Genomic DNA, 21,380 nt, shown 5'->3' on the forward strand with positions numbered 1-21,380 from the left:
CAAAAAGACTTGGTGAAAGTTTATACCATCAGTTTCATTATCATCATGTAATGACAAAATAATGATAAAATAACATTTTTTGTTCACTTCTTGCTGTTCACTTAATATGAGAAACAATGAAATGAATAAAAATGTTTGTCCTATTCATTTTGTACGAGATGCATTTTTTTCCCTCTCGTCTCTATTCAACCCTTACCTTGCCATTATTTTGTATCACAATCCAGGTATTATTAACTTTACATATATAACCTTAAGTTATTCATGACTCTATTCATATTGAACTAATTAAATGTATTTCAATAAGAGTAGCTTGATGATTAATTACAGTTGGAGTAGAAAGAAGTGAAAGAAAAAATGGAAAGAAAAGGAATTAACTTTCATTCATTAACCAATTCTCATTTGCAGCAATCTTTATCATCACATTGTACTTATAGGAATCACATTAAGGTCAAATCACTGTAAAGGTATTAATACAAAATTACAATGAAAGTAAAAGGTTAAATGATTAAAAACAAGTAAATAGCTGTGAATAATTTTCCATCCATGTTGAGTTGAAAGCTGTTTATCGAGTAAACTTTAGTGTTGCAGGTATCATCATTACAGGGAAAGGATAAAGGCCTTTGAACAATGAAAAGTCTCACATTGACTACCATTAAAACCAATGTAAATATTAGTTTAAAGATGATCCAATTGGAAATTGCCTTTTTTGTTGTTCAGCAGTTTTTTTGACTGCTGCATGTTTATCGAGTCAATAAACATTAAAAAACAAGCAATTCAAATTGTTAGAGTAACAATTATAGTGAAAACTCTTGACTTGTTGTTGGTTCATTGAATCAAGTTTGGTGAAATATTACACTGAATATATCAATACCTTTGAGCGAATAAATATTGATAATAACAATGGAAGGAGTGTGAGAATGGGAATGTCTTGGAGTATAAAAAAACAGGCAACACATTTGAATTTCAAATATGTTTGCTGAGAGATAATATGTTGATGATTCTCCAAGATATTCAATTTTGCCTTTTCCATATCGATACCAAAATCAGATGCTTCTGTTAGGCCTTTAATAAGCGATCAACTGACCACATCAACCAAAAGTCAAGAGGCGAATGTGAATAATGGCAGCAACACTGGTATCAATCAATATTGAATTGTATTTCCAAAGAGCTTGCATCTTGCCAGCGATCCGTATTAGCTTGTGATTACCATGCAGATGTAAAGGTGTAATGTTATCCAACTGGAAATGGTAAAGAAAAAGAAAAATGTAAGACTCATTGGTAATAAAATGAAATCATAATACAATTGAGGAATCAAGATGAAGATGATGGTGGGAAGGGTAAAGAAAAAGTTAAATTTGATAGAGTTCTGGAACTTTTTTTTTGCTTCTCCTTCATAATTCGTACCATATTCAAGTTAATAATGTTTTTGCTTCCAACTTTCTGGTATAAGCAGATTCAAATTGTTTAGCTAACAGCATATTATTTATATTGTATACATAATATCAATATAAACATATGTTACAAATTTTAGCTGTTTCACCAGTAAACATCAAAACAGTAGCAGCCAAAAAAATACGGGAGAGGAACCATTATGATGTGAGTATTATGTACTTTTATCATAATCTTTTTTTTGTGTTTTACTTTCATTTTTTTCTTCTTCTTCTTCCTCCTCCTTCTCCTTCCTCTTGCTTCTCCTCCTCAAGCATTTTTATATCATCGACAATGTTTTTGTTGTTGTTGATGTCTTTTTTTTGCTTGCCTTCATCTTGAGCTTAGCTTTTGAACAAGGGCTCTTACTTAATCTACAGGAATCATGATGTTGTCTTCAAGAAGAAGCAAAAATTTAGTATCACTTTTTGATTTTCATCATTGAATTCTGCATAGAAAGATGTTTCAGGATACAGGAGAGAAGACTTTCTTCCTTGTCTTGCCTCGACTCTTTTTTTTGATGATGTTGAAGTTTATAATGATTATGATGATGGTGACTGCGGTGGTGACAGTGGTGGCAGTTGTGATGATGATGACTTGCAAGATGATGGCAGGAAACAGGAAGCTCAGGGTTGAAGGTTATTAGAAATGGGTTGAATCTTGTTAATAACTTTCAAGTTGGCAGATTTAAATTTCTCATGTTAATCACTGGAAATACACTTTTTGCCATCCTTGCTCTGTTATTTGATTTTTTCCTTAAGATCTTTACGAGTATTACTCTTCTGCCATTTAACTCCTCCATCTACAAAGCACTCTGTAATCTGATTAAAGAAAAAATCATTATTAGTTGAAAGAGGTAAAAATTTGCATCTTTAATTTACTATAATCATTATTATTGTTAATGTTGCCAGTGTTAAAGGTATGTAAGGTAAATAAGATTGAAAAGCAAAAAAAAGGATGGTTAAAATGGAAATGGCAAAGTGAATCTTTTCACAATAATGTAAGTTAAATTTTGAATTTACCTTTTGAACATTATTTTTAATCTATCTTAACATTGTTAGCATCAGGCTTTGAATCGCTTGTTAATATAGAGTATAGAAAAGCACATTTTTCTTGAAAAGGCGTTGAGTTATAAACATTTGAACGCTTGGCGCCAAGAATCTTGATCTTTTGGTTCTCGTATGATAATTTGTGAGAGTTGTTGATTATTAGACTGATCGTATGTATCTTGTCACTTGGTAAACTGGATGAGTTGTATCCATAAAATTGGGCCTGAAATTGAACAAGATGAAAAATGTTTTTATTAATACAAATTTTCAATATCACTGAATTTAAAATATCAAGAAATTTAGGAATGTATTTGATGATGTTGATATTTTTTTTGGTTACCTTTATTTCCTTCTCGGTTGAAATGATCTTCAATCAGTTGTATATAATTGAACCAATGCTGGTAACAGGTTAAGATGAGAAAAGCGTTGATGTTAGTAGTTGTTTAATCAGGCACAAGGCAGGTTTTTTTCACGAAATGGTTTCCAATAAGTTGGTGATGAAAAACGCAATAAACCAGTTATACCCGTGAGGTTCGAACTGTTTTATTAAACAATTGTTGAATATAATTTTTTTCGCTACACTTTACAATGTCGCATTCCAATGATTCAATCAAGGAGAAATTTTTTCATTTTTCTTTAGAATCTTTGATATTAATCTTGTATCTATTATTAAAGGATACACGTATCTAATAACAGGATCTCTAGGACTCGAGTCAGACTTTAATTGATATCACAATTTGGTAACAGTCTAGTAATATGGATACAACTTGTATCAAACAAGTCGTAACTAAATAGACTTTTAAATCAGTATCCAATAAAGACGATCTTTTGTAATAAGAACTTAGATATGGTTATTAAATTGCAAATTAATATAACTGATCGGAATAATGTGCTGAGAAAGAATTTACAGCTTTGAAATTTAGTTTATTGTTGAATTATAAGACGTTGAAAGAATACATTTCTATTGGAACCAAATACTAAACATTGTGTATGTAAATGATCATAAAAGTTGAATGACTTTCTGTAGTATATTTGATTAAGATGTTAGATTTAACCAAAAAGACCTGAAACGGCACCAGTTAAAGCACCAACAGCTTTACCTGCTGCATCACCAGCGGCTTTAACTCCATTGCTGGCCATTTCTCCAGCCTTTGAAGCTCCATCAGTAATAGCACCAACAGCACTATCAACTTTACCAGCAACATCACCAGCAACCTTACCAGCGGCATCACTTGCTGCTTTCACTCCACTTTCTGCCATTTGACCAGCCTTTGAAGCCCCATCAGCAAGTGCATCTCCTTTGGCACCAGCAGCCTTACCCAAACCATTTGCAAGAGACTCAGCAGCTCCACCGATTCCTTTAATGGCATTAGCTTTGAGACCGAAACCCATATCAGCAACTGATCCAGCAGCTTTGAATCCATTCTCAACTGCACTTCCAAGTCCTTTGATTTTGTTACCAATAGCTTTACCTCCGACAACATTAAGATCACCAAGTGCATCAAACTTTTTGTCGGCTGCTGATCCAATCTTGGATGCAACATCGCCCAACTTGTTAGTTCCAGCAGAGACAAGACTACCAAGAGGAGCTAAACCAAATCCACTGAGAAGTGAATTAGCCATTTGACCAGCTCCTTTAATGGCACCAGAAGCCATGTTAGCTTTGAATGCAGCAATGTCACCAATAGCACGAACTGCATCACCTTTCATGTTAGCAAAAGATTCAACGGCACCTGCAGCCACATTAGAACCAGCACTAGCCAATTTACCAACTCCATTGATACCAGAACTGACAGCATTACCTAACTTGGTTTCGGCATCAGCAGCTTGATTAGCAACTCCACCAATACCTTTACCAGCATTAGAAGCAACCGATGAGACCACATTAGAAACGATTTTGAATGGGTTCAAGAAATGGCGACCATGGACATTGCTTTGTAAATTCAATTCGGGTGATTGTTCATTGCAAACTACTGATGAAGCAATGAATAGAGAGAAGAGGATTGATACTGGAATTGGTTGCATGTTTATGGTTTAGTTAGGAACTTTGTTTTACACAATAGTCTAATTTGTTTGATACTAAATGTAAATCAACTGAATGATAATCAAACACAAAACTTCGAGTATTTATATACAATTAAACTTACTCCCTATTACACAAATTTTCTTCTGATTTTTACGTCAAATTGAAACAATGGAATATTTTATTCCAACCCTTTGATTGATTTTCATTCCTAAATAATCAAACAAGTCCTAATGAACCAATTTATTTAAATTGTTAATATTACAGGTGAGATATTATATCTTAGGAATGGCCAGTAATAAACATTTCGATTGACTGACAGACATTGATTTAGCACCAATAAGCGGACACTTAAACCAATCTAAAGTTATTATGTCTGCTCTCATCACCTGCTTTTCATTAGATTGTCATAACAATTAAACATTCCATTTGGTATTGTGCTTTGACTTGATTGTCAATGAGCGGGCAATAGTACCAGTCTCATTTCCTAGCAAATTCAATGTTTGGTTCTTATTCTGAAATCATTGTTATTTTTTCGTTCATAAACACTTAATATTAATAGTCAAATAAATTGTTTAATGAATGAAAATCAATCAAATTAGGAAAATTGGATATTTCATTGTTTTAATTTGACGTAAAAATCAGATAATTTGTGAGTTAAATCGTATATAAATGCTCGAAGTTTTGGATTTGATTATTATCAAGTTAATCTATCATCAGTATCAATTCAATTAGATTATTGTATTAAAATAATTATTGTAAAAAAAGTCTCTAACTAAACCAACAATATGCAACCAATCCCAGTATCAATCCTCTTCTCACTGTTCATCGCTTCATCAGTAGTTTGCAATGAACAATCACCCGACTTCGACTTACAAAGCAATGTTCATGGTCGATCCTTCTTGAATCCAGCCAATCTAATTGCTAATGTCGCCTCGTCGGTAGCCTCATCAGTTGCTTCCAATGCTGTTAACTCAGTAGCCTCTGGTTTAGGTTCACTAGCTACTGGTGCAGCTAATGGAGTATCAAATGGTATCAAAGGCATTGGTGCATTGGAAACAAGTGGACTTGATGCTGCTGGTAACCTCATCTCAAGTGGAGCTTCAATGGCTGCTCAGGCAGAAAATAAATTAGGTGATGCTGTTAGTTCTGGTATCAATGGAGTTGGTAAATTGGCCAGTTCTGGTTCTAACATGGTTGCTGGTGCCGCTCAATCTTTACTTGGCGATAAACTTGGTGGTGCTATTGGTCAAGGTATCAATGGAGTTGGAAATGCTGTTGAGAATGGATTCAAAGCTGGTGCTTCAGTTGCTGATTTGGGTTTCGGTCTTAAAGCTAATGCAATCAAAGGTGTCGGTAATGTTGGTGAATCTCTTACCAATGGTTTAGGTAAAGTTGCTGGTGCTAAAGCTAATTTACTTGCTGGTGGAGCTTCAAAGGTTGGTCAAATGGCCGACAGTGGAGTGAAAGCTGTTGGAAGTGGAGTTGGTAAAGTAGCCGGTAAGGTTGCTGGTGATGTTACTGGTAGTGTAGTTGGTGCTGTCGCTGGTAAATTGTTCGGTTAAGGGTTACGGCAATCAAAATCTGTTGCATATTTGCTCTTAAACTAAGATCGTTCAATGTTTTTTTTCATTTATGTCAAAACTGTAAGCACAAACTAACTACATTTATTATCCAATAATTAAAAATAAATCGCATTGCAAAAAATAACTTCAAACCTGAATGCATGTTTATCTGATTCTAATAGTCAAATATTATTTCCATCTTTGGTTTTAATGGTGATATGCTAAATTTTCGAGGCTTAGTTTTTTCTCTTTTTCGCTGATTAAATCTGTAACGTGAATGCCGAATAGTACAGATATACGGCCAAACTTTTAGTTAGAGACAAACAGTTTATTACAAATTTCACTGACATGGTATCAGTGATTAAAGCAAAAATTCATCATCAACTTGGCCTTATATTAACAACAACATTTGTATTGCAATTTTTATTACTAGGTCGTTACTAGATGTACATGTAGGTAGATCGAGATAGACCGAGATAGATATTCAGTTTCATTTAGAAATTAAAAATGCTAGGAAAAGCAAAACATCGATATGTATTGATATTAAGATTCGTTAGAAAGTGATTTGTTAAAACTAAACTTATAATACATGTATTAGGGTGTCAAATAAGTTTTGCGATTGGGTATGAAGTTTAGCTTAGAATTGACTGGAATTTCATTAAATCAAAAAATCATAATATATATATTATGATATTAAGTTTATATTATAACCCTAATATAAACTTAAGGTCTGACCCGACAAAGTTTATCACCAATCTGTTTTTCATACACTGCCGATAATGACTGACCATATTTGCACCATTGTTTTACCAGACTTTTTTGTTGGACATTCATCTAAGCTACATTTTACTAATGTGACCACCAAAAAAAAATTAAAAATAATTTTTTACTGCCAAAATCGACTGGTTGAAAGCAAAGCGAAATTCATTTGGTTACGAACTATATCGGTCGTAGCTTAGTTATAGATATTTGAAAGTAACATTGATATATTTTAATAAACTGATCGAAATAATGTAAGGAAAGAAACGAATTGAAATGAAGAAATTACAGCTTTGAAATTTAGTTTATTGTTGAATAATTAGACGTTGAAAGAATACATTTCTATTGAAATTAAATGCTAAAATATTGGGTTTGTGAATGATCCTGAAAGTTGAATGACTTTCTGTAGGATATTTGGTTGAGATGTTAGATTTAACCAAAAAGACCTGAAACGGCACCAGTTAAAGCACCAACAGCTTTACCTGCTGCATCACCAGCGGCTTTAACTCCATTGCTGGCCATTTCTCCAGCCTTTGAAGCTCCATCAGTAATAGCACCAACAGCACTATCAACTTTACCAGCAACATCACCAGCAACCTTACCAGCGGCATCACTTGCTGCTTTCACTCCACTTTCTGCCATTTGACCAGCCTTTGAAGCCCCATCAGCAAGTGCATCTCCTTTGGCACCAGCAGCCTTACCCAAACCATTTGCAAGAGACTCAGCAGCTCCACCGATTCCTTTAATGGCATTAGCTTTGAGACCGAAACCCATATCAGCAACTGATCCAGCAGCTTTGAATCCATTCTCAACTGCACTTCCAAGTCCTTTGATTTTGTTACCAATAGCTTTACCTCCGACAACATTAAGATCACCAAGTGCATCAAACTTTTTATCGGCTGCTGATCCAATCTTGGATGCGACATCGCCCAACTTGTTAGTTCCAGCAGAGACAAGACTACCAAGAGGAGCTAAACCGAATCCACTGAGAAGTGAATTAGCCATTTGACCAGCTCCTTTAATGGCACCAGAAGCCATGTTAGCTTTGAATGCAGCAATGTCACCAATAGCACGAACTGCATCACCTTTCATGTTAGCAAAAGATTCAACGGCACCTGCAGCCACATTAGAACCAGCACTAGCCAATTTACCAACTCCATTGATACCAGAACTGACAGCATTACCTAACTTGGTTTCGGCATCAGCAGCTTGATTGGCAACACCACCAATACCTTTACCAGCATTAGAAGCAACCGATGAGACCACATTAGAAACGATTTTGAATGGGTTCAAGAAATGGCGACCATGGACATTGCTTTGTAAATTCAATTCGGGTGATTGTTCATTGCAAACTACTGATGAAGCGATGAAGAGAGAGAAGAGGATAGAGACTGGAATTGGTTGCATGTTTATGGTTTAGTTAGAGACTTTGTTTTACACAAACTAATGTTATAAGAATTATCTAATTGAATTAATTTGAATTGTTTGAGGTAAATTAGCTTGGTGATAATTAAATCCAAAAACTCGAGCATTTATATACTATGCAACTCACTTTTTGCTCACACAAATTGTCTTCTTATTTTTACGTCAAATTAAAACAATGCAATATTTTGTTCTAACTGTTTGATCAATTTTCATTACTGAATAATCAAACAAGTTCTAATGAACCAATTTATTTAGACGGCTTATATAACAGGTGATATACTGGGCGTTCAAAAATTGTTTTGGAACTTTTTTTTGGATTCTAAGCAAAAATATGAATGCCATTTGATTTTTATTTTTATTTTCTTGATTTCTAGATCAAAGGTAAATTTTCAACACATTTAAACACAAAAAATTTTACAAAAAAATTTCGGCGATTTGCATGCTAATATAATGCATATTTTTTCAAATAGCATTACTCAACCAGAAAAGGCCTCCAAAAGCATCGCATTATCGTCAAAAGACATGAAATCCCTCTAGAAAGCAAAAGCATATCAACTTCATCGAATAAATCAACGATTGAGTTTATGGAGGGAAAGCGCTATTGAGGCTATCAAAGAGTGATTTTCTCTGTGTGGATCCGTATGCAAGGGCTTAGAATTTTGAACATGGTTTCAGATAATTACCTTTTCGTTATGGATCAACTATAAACCAAAATTAGGATTAAGAAATAAAATTCTCAAAAGATATTTAAAAAAAAAGTTCCCGAACAATTTCTGAACACCCTGTACTATCGTCTATGAATGGCCAATAACAAACATTTTGAATGACTGACAGACATTGATTTAGCACCGATGAGCGGACACTTACACCAATCTGCGTTATGATGCCTGCTCTTATCACCTGCTTTTCATTAAATTGTCATAACAATTGTATAACACATTTGGAATTGTGCTTTGATTTGATCGTCAATGAGCGGGCAACAGTACCAATCTTATTTTCTAGCTAATGCAATGTTTTTTCTTTGTTCTGAATATTTAGTTAACTATTTTTCCCGTTCATATTCACTTAATATGCAACGTAAAATCATTTGTTTCGATGTTTTTCTGATTTATCAAAATATGAATGAAAATCAATCAAATAAGACAATTTGTGTGAGTAAAAAAGTGAGGTAAATCGTATATAAATACTCGAAGTTTGGATTTGATTATTATCAAGTTAATTTACTTCAAGTATCGATTCAATTTGATTATTGTGTATAACAAAGTTCCTAAACTAAACCAACAATATGCAACCAATTCCAGTTTCAATCCTCTTCTCCCTGTTGATCGCCTCATCAGTAGTTTGCAATGAACAATCACCCGACTTCGACTTACAAAGCAATGTTCATGGTCGATCCTTCTTGAATCCAGCTAATCTGATCGCTAATGTCGCCTCATCCGTAGCCTCATCAGTTGCTTCCAATGCTGTTAACTCAGCAGCCTCTGGTTTAGGTTCACTAGCTACTGGTGCAGCTAATGGAGTATCAAATGGTATCAAAGGCATTGGTGCATTGGAAACAAGTGGACTTGATGCTGCTGGTAACCTCATCTCAAGTGGAGCTTCAATGGCTGCTCAGGCAGAAAATAAATTAGGCGATGCTGTTAGTTCTGGTATCAATGGAGTTGGTAAATTGGCTAGTTCTGGTTCCAACATGGTTGCTGGTGCTGCTCAATCCTTACTTGGTGATAAACTTGGTGGTGCTATTGGTCAAGGTATCAATGGAGTTGGAAGTGCTGTTGAGAATGGATTCAAAGCTGGTGCTTCAGTCGCTGATATGGGTTTCGGTCTTAAAGCTAATGCAATTAAAGGTGTCGGTAATGTTGGTGAATCTCTTACCAATGGTTTAGGTAAAGTTGCTGGTGCTAAAGCTGGTTTACTTGCTGGTGGAGCTTCAAAGGTTGGTCAAATGGCTGACAGTGGAGTAAAGGCTGTTGGAAGTGGAGTTGGTAAAGTCGCTGGTAAGGTTGCTGGTGATGTTACTGGTAGTGTCGTTGGTGCTGTCGCTGGTAAATTGTTCGGTTAAACTTCACCTCAATAAAAATCTGTTAAATGTTTAAATTACTGTGATATCAATTTATGTTTTTTTTCAATCATGCAAAAGTAAGCGCTTATTTCGTCCATTATCCAATAAGTAATAATTAAATTGCAAAACTCGACTTGAAATCTATGTTCATGTTTATTTCATTCCAATAGCCAAATATTATCATTGTCATCTTCAAACATTTCCGTTCAGTCGGATTTCGTGATTAATTAAATGTATTAGCAGTGTGTCTATTTTAATAGATAATGGATGTAAATAAAATAAAATAATTAATTTTATTCTGAGAAATGAAAGAAAACTCAAAAATATCGAAAATTTCAAAACTTTAAGCAATTTTTTGAATGAACCGGTTAGGTCTTGGTCTACGTTTAGTGACATCTATTGATACAATATGAAAATCAACTTATTCCAATGAATTTCATTTCGCTTTTACTTGGTTATGTTTCTGTTTATATGTCGAATTGAGTTCATTGTTATTATATTTTATCACGCATTTCAAGTTTATTCAAGTTAATTTGGTTTAAAATTCAACGATGTGGTCAACACTGATTCAAACATTATCTTCATCTCCTGGAATATCTTGGGATGCACTTGAAGACTTTCGTTTTACTTCAGTTACTGATTTGCAAGAAAATGATTATCTCAATTGCTGCAAGTTAATTTTCATCAAATTGGACCAACCTTCTACATTGGTCGAGGGTCATCGTGCACTTTTAGAGGACATTATTTTGAAGAAAAAGATTAATCTTTTGCCAATAATTTGTAACCAATTGATCAGCTGTGATGAATCTCATCGACGAGACGAACTTTGTCATCTTCTAAATCAGTTTATTTTCCGTAAAAAACATCTTGTCCAAACATTTCTTCAAATTGTTGAAAAAGGAACTTCATCTGCTGGTTTTTCTAAGTTAGTTGATGATGACATGATTAGATGTATAATCAATGTTCCTTCATATGTTGCTAACAAGATGCAATTAAAGACCCCACAATCCTTTATTCCAGTGAATTATTTTGCAAAATTGTGTTCTATCATCTTTGTTGTTTTTTGTAAAATCCACAAACGTATACAAAAAGAGAAAGATTGTCGAGTTGATTTCTTCTGTAATTTAATTGGAAAAATCGCTTCTTCTGGTTATAGTGATATTGTTTGGAAGCAATTCACTTCGCTTGTATTGAACAATTGTGCAAACGACTTCATTTGGCGTCGGATTGGTCATAAATTGATAATTTCCCAAAGTGATAGAAATGTTGAAGGAATCATTCGTCATATTTTAATGTTTGCTTCCGATCCAAATCAGGCACAATGGATTTTGAAAGATGCTCCATTGCAATCTGCGAAAATAAATTACCTGTTTACCGAAAAATTCATCCTCGGTAATCATTACGAAAATAAATCCTTCATTATCAACTTAATTGGATATTTGGCCAATATTTCAACCGATCTTTTCATTAAAACCTTAGACAACTTACTGTCAGCTTGGAGTAATGGAAGTGCAGTGAAACATAGATCTTTTGAACAACAGTTTTACATCTGTTGTGGTCTTGCGATCTCGGCAAAATATTTGAGACCTAAAGATTTACCCAAGCAAACTATGAATAAATTTCTTAATTGCGTGATACATGCCACTGAAATTTATCTTCTCAGTGTACTACCTGAAATAAGATTCACTGGGCTCTATGTAAGCAAGTTATTTTTATCGATTCTTAAATCGGAAGGACCTCAATTTGAAGTCAACATTGAAAAGCTTCCAGAAGTTATCACTCTTATGGAACTTTATGGAACTGAGCCTCACACGATTGATACTGACAAAACAATGAAAAATGAAGATATTGATATCTCAATGAGCAAATTGAGTACTAAAAGCATTACTGATGACGAGGAAGAAGACGAAGAGGATGATGAAGATGACCTTACGCCTTATGATTTATCAAATGATATTCCAGTTGACAAGACGAAAAAACCAATCTATGTAGTAGACTGTATTTCTGGATTAAGAGATGTTGAAAATTGCGATTGGAATCAAATTTGTTTGAAGTCGACTATGGAAATCATTGATAAAAATGCATCCATGATTGAAGATTATGCAGAAGACTTTGCTATCTCATTGTTGAATCTTCAAGATACCTTCGAGACACCTGATTTTGTTACCTTAAGACGCGATGCATTAGTCAAATTACTTACAGTTTCACCAATCACTGTAGCTACTTATTTAACTGGACAATTTTATGACAACGACTTGGATATTGAAAGGCGATTATTGATATTAGAAACCCTTGCCATGGCCAGTCAAAAAATTTGTAAATTCAGCTGCGAGGAAGACAGCAAGATGAACGATGATACTCAGTTAATTACTAAAGTCATACCGAATGATATTGTGATAGCCGAAGCAAAATGGAAAACTGTCGTTGAAGACAGAATCTTGAGTAAAACTAAAATCATCTCTAAACCACGGACAACAAATACTTATGTAAACAAATTTATTCAATTTTCTGGTCATTTCTTCTTCCCGTTGATGAAGCACCACGATAGTCCTAACATTACTTTCAATTTAGTCGGTGAAGATTATTATCTTCTTGGACGATTACTCTATACTCTCGGAATAATTTTAGAATCATCATCACAGGCTCCTATCACTCGAAGAATGGGCAAATCTCTGATTGAATTTTTATGGGCTTTCAGATATCATGTTGAAAGGTATGCCAATTAAATTTGTTTGAATATTTTCAGAATTTGTTGACTAACTTCTTTGTTTTGTTTTCTTCCTTACAGCTTTGTTCGCCAGGCTATCATCTTCTGTTTATGTATGATCTTTATTTCAGTTCCCAGAACTTACTTATTGGAATACATGCAAAATGACCTTATTGAATTCAAAAAATGGCTTATTGATGTGACCGAGAAAGACTCAGATAAAGACTGTATCGAAAGATCTTTAAATGCGTTATTCTTGTTAAAACAGCTGGTTGATTCAGAGGCATAATACCGACAACTGTGAGGCTTTTGTAAAGATACAAGTTTCGTTAAATTATTTGTAAATATGTAATTTTTATGAGAAATATAACATATTAAAATATTTTTTCATGATAAAAAATTCTACTATTTAATGGAATTTTGCGATAATGGCAAAATTATAATTTAGGAAATGGACATTAAAACCTTATTGGAATGATTTAACAAATCTGGATAAACGATTGATGAATACGTAGATGAAGAGTAATAAATTGAATAACAGGAACAGAAGGAGAAAACGGTATTTCAAATAAGCTTTTGAAGTGTTCAGTTCATTTAAAATGGCATCAACTTGCTCTTTCGTCTTCTCTATGGTTTCATCATTATCAATAACGTAATCGGCTAATCGACACTTTTCACTCAATGGCATTTGGCTAGAAATCCTGAGTTGAGCTTCTTCTGCACTGTAATTGTTTCGCTTGTTAAGACGTTCGATTTGTTGTTGTTCATTTACATTAACGACGATAATTTTGTGGAAGAGGTTAGTGAATTTAGACACCTCAAAAAGAAGGGGTAGATCAAGAACCACATAATGCTCGAAATGAATGAAGGCTGTGAGAATTTGCATGAAAATTTCTCTTTGAATGTAAGGGTGAGTGATCCTGTTCAACAATTTGCGTTTCTCTTGGTCTTGGAAAATAATTTTGCCCAATTCATCACGATTAATTGCTCCCTCTTCGGTTAAAATAGATGATCCAAATTCATCTTTGATTTTTTTCCAGGCTGGAGTTCCTGGCTCAGTAACTTGATGAGCAATCAAATCGGCATCAATAACCTTTACACCTTTCTCGACCAAATAACGAGACACTGTTGATTTACCCGAGGCGATCCCACCAGTTAACCCAATTAGTAACATTGAAAACTGAAGTTCCACCGAATAAATAAATAACGCAAAATAGAAAGATTTTAACAAATTATTTCACAGATTTAGTTTACTTAATTTCAAAACTGGTTTCATTGACAGATAAAACAGATGACTTACAAATCTTTGAACTTATGGCGCTAGATACAATATTCAAACAATATGAATCAATTTATTTACATAAGAATAATTGCAGCTTAAATCTAGAAAATGATGGAATTAATGTTAATCAGTTATTGGCAAATCAATATTTCCATACTTTTATTGTAAATACATCGTAAAATAATGTACTTATCATCATATAAGGTACAAATTTGCTTGAAATATGCGATAATCCTTTTTCAGTTTCAATAATTTTACAATTTTTCAGAAAGAAAATCCTGATTTTTCAATTTCGAGACTAATTTAATGGGCTCCTAAAATAGCAATCTAATAGACTTTTACGAGAAAACAATGAAGTGGAATAGTTTCACTCATAAGAAATATTAGAGCCACCCTCTGATTAGAGTTGTTTGATAAAGTATGAGGCTTTGGCTGATTCAGTATGGAAAATCAAACATTATACCACGAAATGATTGTAAATTATTGCAAATTACTGACAACAAGATTTATTTGAGAATGTAATAATAATTTGAAGATTTCATTCAGATAAATGAATTTAAATTTCCAACACGTCAATGGTTGCCAGTAGCAACAAAAAACCACATGATTTTCACGTTTTACTGTAAGTTAAGCCTGTTTGTTTGGAAACTGATTGAAATTTTTGTTTGTTAATTGTTACTTTATTATAATTTGCTTAATTTAATATATACTGTGACTTATAATTTTCGTGCTTTCAACACTCAAGGATGGAAGCAAAAGTGACCTTAAAAGATGATTTCTTGGCCTGCTTAAATAAAAGAGAGCGAACCATTGAACTGCTTAAGGATCAGATTGCCGGAACATGCTCAACCATCTTGGGTCGCCCGGAGAAGAATCTATCTCGTTTACGACGGCTCATTTTATTATTGGACGTGAAAGAAGATTCTGAAGCCTTTCGATTAACTTTCATCACTGGACAAAAGCTAGTAGCCTTTTCCATATTGGAGGTTTTCAAAGACTTGATTCCTGGTTATCGAGTTTCGGAAAAAATTAAAGAAGAATCAAACAAGAAGAAGCGCTTTAAGAAAACAACAATAAGTCTGAGACAATATGAGACGCGTCTCTTATCCATCTACAAATTGTATCTTGCCCGTTTAAGAAGAATGGCTCAACTTTTGAGAAAACCTAAGAGTCAATCATCTTCGTTTTATCGTGATATACTTTCAACGGATCTAGCTAGAGAACGAATTGCTGCTGTCGGTGTTAAATGTCTTTGCGATTTACTTGTTACTCATCCTCACTTCAACTGTCGTAATCACATAATCCAAACATTAGTCCCTTTTATGACGCTATCTAAACATGAAGCCATTGCTGATAGAGTATGTACATCTTTTGGAACTCTTTTTCGTCAGGACAAATTGGGGGAAGTATCACTAGATGCTGTCAAAGAGATAGAAAAATTGATTAAAGCGTGTGGATTGTTTGTTCGACCTCAAGTCTTTGCTGTATTCTTGGAGCTGAAAATCAAAGAAGTTGAGAAGAAAGGACAGGAGAAGAAAGATATGAACCAGGTTAGGAAAGAGCTTGATAAAATGTCCAGGAAAACTAAAAGACGACTGAAAGCTTCGAGAAAACTGGATAATGTTTTGCTCGAAGCAGAAGCTTCAGAAAGTTACAAAAGACGATTAGAACATCACACAAAGATTCTGGATCATGTATTTCTGTCATATTTCAGAATTTTGAAAAGAACTATTTTAGATTTAAGTGATGAGGAAGTGAAAAAAGCAAGATTCAGAGAATTGTTGTCACCAGTTCTTGAAGGATTATCCAAATTTTGCCATTTAATCAACGTTGAATTTTTCGATGATTTAATCAATATTCTGTTCAAGCTGATCAAATCCGATCTCTTGGATGCTGTACAGACTCTCAACAGTTGTCAAACAGTTTTCTCGATCCTGTCTGAAGAAGGAAGCGCTCTTAACATAGATCATCAACGATTTTATACGCGATTATATCAAATATTACCTGATATCGATTTGTCAATACCTACAAAAACGATAATAGTTTTATTGAAGTGTTTGGACACTATGATAATAAAGCGAAGAAAAACAAGTTTCCCTCGAGTTGTGGCCTTTATGAAGCGATGTACATCAGTTTCCCTTCAAACAAATGATGCTGCAACATTAGCATTATTGTCATTTGTGAGACGAATGTTTATTGAACATCCTCGAGCTGATATTCTCTTAGATTGCGAAAGTGCTGGAACTGGATTATTCATGCCTCATGTGGAAGATCCTGAATATTGTAATGCCCATGCAACTCAACTTTGGGAACTTCAATTGCTCAAAAACCATTGCAATTACGGAATTTCACAATTCGCTAAACATATTATAAATGGATGCTGCAGTGATGAAGTTCGTTCAGATATCGCGAAAAAACGTCCACTCGAAGTATATGAGGATTACGAGGGCAAAGAATTTAGTTATTTAGATGATGAAAGTCATGAAACATGTAAAAATTTATCAAAGAAAGTCAAGTTCCATGGTTTAATATTGAAAAGTACAAGCTTAACAGCAAATGCAATGGAGATGATTGATGATGAAAACACGATAGCAAGCAAATTAACCAATTTAGTTAATTAATGCAAATGTTGTTATTAATATAATGTAATTTATAAATTATTTTTTACGACCACCTCTTTCTTTGAGACCAAGTGTTAAAGTGGCTCCAGAGCCAATATTACAAAAAGCTAAGGTATTTGAATCTTTAATAAAAGTACTTCCGAATTGTAACTTTTGTTTACCGGGCGGAAGGCCAAGTTGCTCGTGAATTTTTGCGTTAATCACTTATAAGATATCAGTTAAAGGTAATGTTAGACTAACTTTTTGCCCCTGACTAGAAGTTTGACCGTACATCTGTAGTATTCGGGAGTTAGGTTACAGATGAAGAGTCACAAAATTATATTAAAATCAGCGAAAAAGAGAAAAAATTAACCCTCAAAGATTTAGCATTGAAAGCATAAATAGCAATAACAATATTTGACTATTTGATACTTGAGGTAAATTAACTTGATGATAACCAAACACAAAACTTATACACTTACACTTATATACTTCTACACACAAATTGTCTGAATTTTATGTCAAATTAAAACAATATAATATCATATTCTAACTATTCGATTTAATAATGAAAATCAATCAAAACTGTGAAATTAAATATTTCATTGTTTAAATTGGACGTAAAAAAAATAAGAAAATTTGTTTGAGCAAATAGTGAGTTAAATAGCATATAAATATTAAAAGTTTTGGATTTGATTATCCTCAAGTATCAAATCGATTATACAATTGAATGCATTGAGTTGACGGTACTTTTAATTTACATTGCGCATCCAATTCTCATCGATGTGATAAGATTACAATTAGACATTACACGTATATTCATCTATCACACCATCGAGAATTAGATGAGCAAAGAAAATAAAAAGTACCGTCAAACTCAATGAATTCAGCTATATTATTGTGTAAAAACAAAGTTCCTAACTTGGCCATCAATATGCAACCAATTCCAGTCTTTATCCTCTTCTCTCTCTTCATCGCTTCATCAGTAGTTTGCAATGAACAATCACCCGACTTCGATTTGCAAAGCAATGTCCATGGTCGTCACTTCTTAGACACATTCAAAATTACCTCTAATGTGGTCTCATCAGTTGCTTCTAATGCTGGTAAAGGTATTGGTGGAGTTGATGCCGAAACCAAGTTAGGTAATGCTGTCATTTCTGGTATCAATGGAGTTCGTAAATTGGCTGATGCTGGTTCTAATGGGGATGCAGATGCCGTTGAATCTTTTGCTAACATGACAGGTGATGCAGTTCGTTCTATTGGTGACATTGCTGCATATAACGGTAACATGGCTTCTGGTGCCATTAAAGGAGCTGGTCGAATGGCTAATTTACTTCTCAGTGAACTTGGTTTAGCTCCTCTTGGTAGTTTTGTCAAAGATGGAACTAACCAGTTGGGTGATGTCGCATCTGATATTGGCTCAGCAGTTGATGAGGAGTTTGATGCACTTGGTGCTGTTGTCGGAGGTGAAGAAATTGGTAACAAAATCAATACTTCAATGGCTGTTCAGGCAGTAAAACAATTAGGTGATGCTGTTAGTTCTGGTATTGATGGAGCTGGTAAATTGGCTAGTGCTGGTTCCAATGTGGCTGCAGGTGCCGTTGAATCTTTTACTAACATGACTGGTGATGCAGTTCGTGCTATTGGTGACATTGCTGCATTCCAAGCTAACATGGTTACAAGTGTTGCTCAATCTTTACTTGGTGCTAAACTTGGTAGTGCCATTGGTCAAGGTACCAATGGACTAGGAAATGATTCGGTTAAGTCTGCTGGGGCTAAAGGAGATTCACTTTCTGATGAAGCTTCAATAGCTGATCAAATAGTTGAAAATGCAGTAAAAGCAGCTATTGGGCCTGCTATGAAAGTTTCTGATAATGTTGATGCTACTTTTGTTGCTATTACTTATGGAGCTTCAAAGGCTGGTGAAATGGCCAGCAATGGACTTAAAGCCGCTAGTGATGCAGCAGGTGAAGCTGTTGGTGCTTTAACTGGTGCCTTTTCAGGTCTTTTCGGTTAAATCTAACATCTTAAATAACATATAACTGTGACATTTATCTTGCATGATTATTGACAAACTCAATGTTTAAGCATTTAATTTCAATAGAAATGTATTCTTTCAACGTCCAATCATCCAATAATAAACTAAATGTTAAAACTGAATTTTTCCATTTTTTTCTTCTCTTTCATTGTTTCGATCAGTTTATTGAAATATCGTTGCTGTGATCCAATAACTACATCCAAGTTCATATTACAATGAGTTTAATTTTGGAAAATCACTTCGACCATCAATCTTAAATACATATGGAAAGTTCGTGGCCGATTACTTTTGGTTATTTCACTATTTTTTTAGTCAAAAACTCACGAAACGAGTTAGAGCATGATGCTAAGTATTATGCTTATTATGAGTTCTTGAGTTATTCATATTTGAATGCCAAAAACTTATTGAATAAAATCAAATGGTGAATCCATTTTACAATTAGATTAATAAATACAAAATGAAGCTGTCTTGGACGGCATTTTATCTTATTTGTAAGAAAACAACTAATAAATATATTTCAATTTATTTTTTGCGCAATTAGCACGTGATGATTATGTTGAAGATTACGAAGATTGTGATTGATAAAACAGCTGAGGAGATGATGACCATGATGATTCTGTTGAATTAAGAGTTGGTTGAAAGGACCAGGAAATCAAATAACATTGAGATTGGTGAGAGGTCAACAGACCTTCAAGTTGTCCAGTTTCCCTTTTCAATTTTTTTAACTCCTCTCTTAAATTGGTATTGGCGTTATCCAGATTCTCCTTTGCCTGAAAAGGAAATTCAAAATAGTGAATTAGTCAATGAACTGTATTCCGATGTTGAACTAAAATTTTGTGATAAAAATTGCCTTTTGATCTTTGTCGTGAAAATAAAGTCTCTTGCTTTTGTTTACTACCAAATAACTTAAATTCAAAAAACGACTAGATGACGAGATGAAGTAGATGAATCTAGGAAGCTTACCTTATTCAGTGCAATGAATTTCAGTTTACGATTTTTCCGACATTTTCTAGCAGCGATTCGATTCCTTTCTCTGCGAGAAATTTTCTTTTCATCGGCTTCATCAGTCCAGCTTGAGGGACGAGAATCTTGATTTTTAGCTTGGCTCAGTTCAATCTCACCTAAACCTAAAGACCTTCTACGGCTTTGGATGGCAAAGTTGAGTGTTGCTTTGATTAGATCGCGTTTACAGCCATCAATTGATCGTGAAGCATCCAACGAGTCAAGACTTGTTGTGGAAAGTGGTCGGTGATAATGATAATCAAATGATGATGAACAAGTCGATACAGAAGATGAAGTTGAGATTGTTGTTTCAGTAGGAATTGAAGTTGGTCCATCACTTTCCACCAACTGGTTGCTGAACGAGGTTAGATTGTAGTGGTCATGTTTGTTTGACTGACTGTTTGAATATTGACAATTATTGAAGTTATTATTAAAGTTAGGTAACTCGGGAAAGGACGAATCAGTCAAATTAATATTGTTGAGATTATTTTGGTTCTCAAAGTCACCGTAGTCATAAATTTCATGATGGCTGGACAACAGATCAAGTGAAGATGCATACAGTAGACTGGCAGGGACCAGATCCATGTCAGTTTGTATGCTTGATGACGGATAATTTGAATCAATCATGATTCAATTAATCGATTTAACAATTAAAGTCTTAAATATGAGGACAATTAATCACAATTGACAAAAGACGTTGCTCCAATTTACCACTTTTAATGAGTCAAGTTGAAGATTAATTAACCAATTTTTTCCAGGTTGTGTTTAGCACGATTCAAAATGTGAAGTTAAATGAATAAATGAAAAACAATTAAATCACCGAGATATGAAGCTTTGATCAATTGATGAATCTGAATAAATTATTTGATTGATTGATAATCAAATTAATCACAATCAAGATTGATAGAGAACGAGTAAAATTGTTTTTATTTTGTCTCTTCTCCTTTGATTGATCAAATGATGTCTCTTAATTAAATAGGTTAAATAATGATCCAATTTAGCTACTTTGATGAGCATTTATTTTTGTCAATTAACCCTCCCATGATCAGATACATTATCACTGATTGGGTGCTAACAGATTTTAAATTTTAATCACATTTTTGTGTTTTTATTCTGCTCTTCAATAAGCGATTGAGCTGGGTTGAGTTTAGAGTAGAGATGGGCGATATTGAAAAATAATATCATCGTAAATATCGATATGAAATTTTGCGATATCGATATTATCGATATTATCGATATTTTATGAAAACGAAACAAAAAACAATTACTGAATGAATAATCTCATAATGAACTCTGAAAAGACTTTAAAGTTGTCATTAGATGAGCTTTTCAATGTCTCAGATTATATCTTTTGCATTGAAAAGAGCCTTTTCTTGAGCGAATGCAGAGATATAAAAATGCAATGTTATGGTCATTAAAAATTTTCCGAAATTTACACAA

General features: G+C 33.9%; 7 protein-coding genes across 7 annotated transcripts; 3 read left to right on the forward strand and 4 right to left on the reverse strand.

Moving 5' to 3' along the window:
- Positions 1-3,380: 3,380 nt before the first annotated feature.
- LOC107371924 (uncharacterized) lies at positions 3,381-4,670 on the reverse strand. Its single transcript, XM_015940071.2, has one exon. It carries the CDS (start codon positions 4,500-4,502, stop codon positions 3,528-3,530), a length of 975 nt encoding a protein of 324 aa, XP_015795557.2. The 5' UTR covers positions 4,503-4,670; the 3' UTR covers positions 3,381-3,527.
- A 538-nt stretch (positions 4,671-5,208) lies between these two features.
- Positions 5,209-6,210, forward strand: LOC107371922 (uncharacterized). Its single transcript, XM_015940069.2, has one exon. It carries the CDS (start codon positions 5,289-5,291, stop codon positions 6,063-6,065), a length of 777 nt encoding a protein of 258 aa, XP_015795555.2. The 5' UTR covers positions 5,209-5,288; the 3' UTR covers positions 6,066-6,210.
- An 899-nt stretch (positions 6,211-7,109) lies between these two features.
- LOC107371921 (uncharacterized) lies at positions 7,110-8,469 on the reverse strand. The gene has a single exon (XM_015940068.2). It carries the CDS (start codon positions 8,229-8,231, stop codon positions 7,257-7,259), a length of 975 nt encoding a protein of 324 aa, XP_015795554.2. The 5' UTR covers positions 8,232-8,469; the 3' UTR covers positions 7,110-7,256.
- A 1,029-nt stretch (positions 8,470-9,498) lies between these two features.
- LOC107371920 (uncharacterized) lies at positions 9,499-10,451 on the forward strand. The gene has a single exon (XM_015940067.2). The coding sequence runs from the start codon at positions 9,535-9,537 to the stop codon at positions 10,309-10,311; it is 777 nt and encodes a 258-aa protein (XP_015795553.2). The 5' UTR covers positions 9,499-9,534; the 3' UTR covers positions 10,312-10,451.
- Positions 10,452-10,862: 411 nt separating this feature from the next.
- Noc3 (Nucleolar complex protein 3) lies at positions 10,863-16,973 on the forward strand. Its single transcript, XM_015940066.3, has 3 exons — positions 10,863-13,024; positions 13,100-13,305; positions 15,024-16,973. The coding sequence occupies exons 1-3, from the start codon at positions 10,863-10,865 to the stop codon at positions 16,919-16,921; spliced, it is 4,266 nt and encodes a 1,421-aa protein (XP_015795552.2). The 3' UTR covers positions 16,922-16,973.
- Dpck (Dephospho-CoA kinase) lies at positions 13,353-14,458 on the reverse strand. The gene has a single exon (XM_015940507.3). The coding sequence runs from the start codon at positions 14,190-14,192 to the stop codon at positions 13,485-13,487; it is 708 nt and encodes a 235-aa protein (XP_015795993.2). The 5' UTR covers positions 14,193-14,458; the 3' UTR covers positions 13,353-13,484.
- Positions 16,974-19,142: 2,169 nt separating the features above from the next.
- LOC107372298 (uncharacterized) lies at positions 19,143-20,898 on the reverse strand. The gene is made up of 2 exons (XM_015940505.3): positions 19,902-20,898; positions 19,143-19,708 (listed from the first exon to the last, which is right to left on the reverse strand). Exons 1-2 carry the CDS (start codon positions 20,565-20,567, stop codon positions 19,502-19,504), a joined length of 873 nt encoding a protein of 290 aa, XP_015795991.2. The 5' UTR covers positions 20,568-20,898; the 3' UTR covers positions 19,143-19,501.
- Positions 20,899-21,380: the final 482 nt, after the last annotated feature.

This window comes from Tetranychus urticae, chromosome 1 (assembly GCF_039701765.1).
Source record: "Tetranychus urticae isolate SD_2017Ah chromosome 1, NJAU_TeUrti_SD_1.0, whole genome shotgun sequence".
Taxonomy (NCBI): domain Eukaryota; kingdom Metazoa; phylum Arthropoda; class Arachnida; order Trombidiformes; family Tetranychidae; genus Tetranychus; species Tetranychus urticae.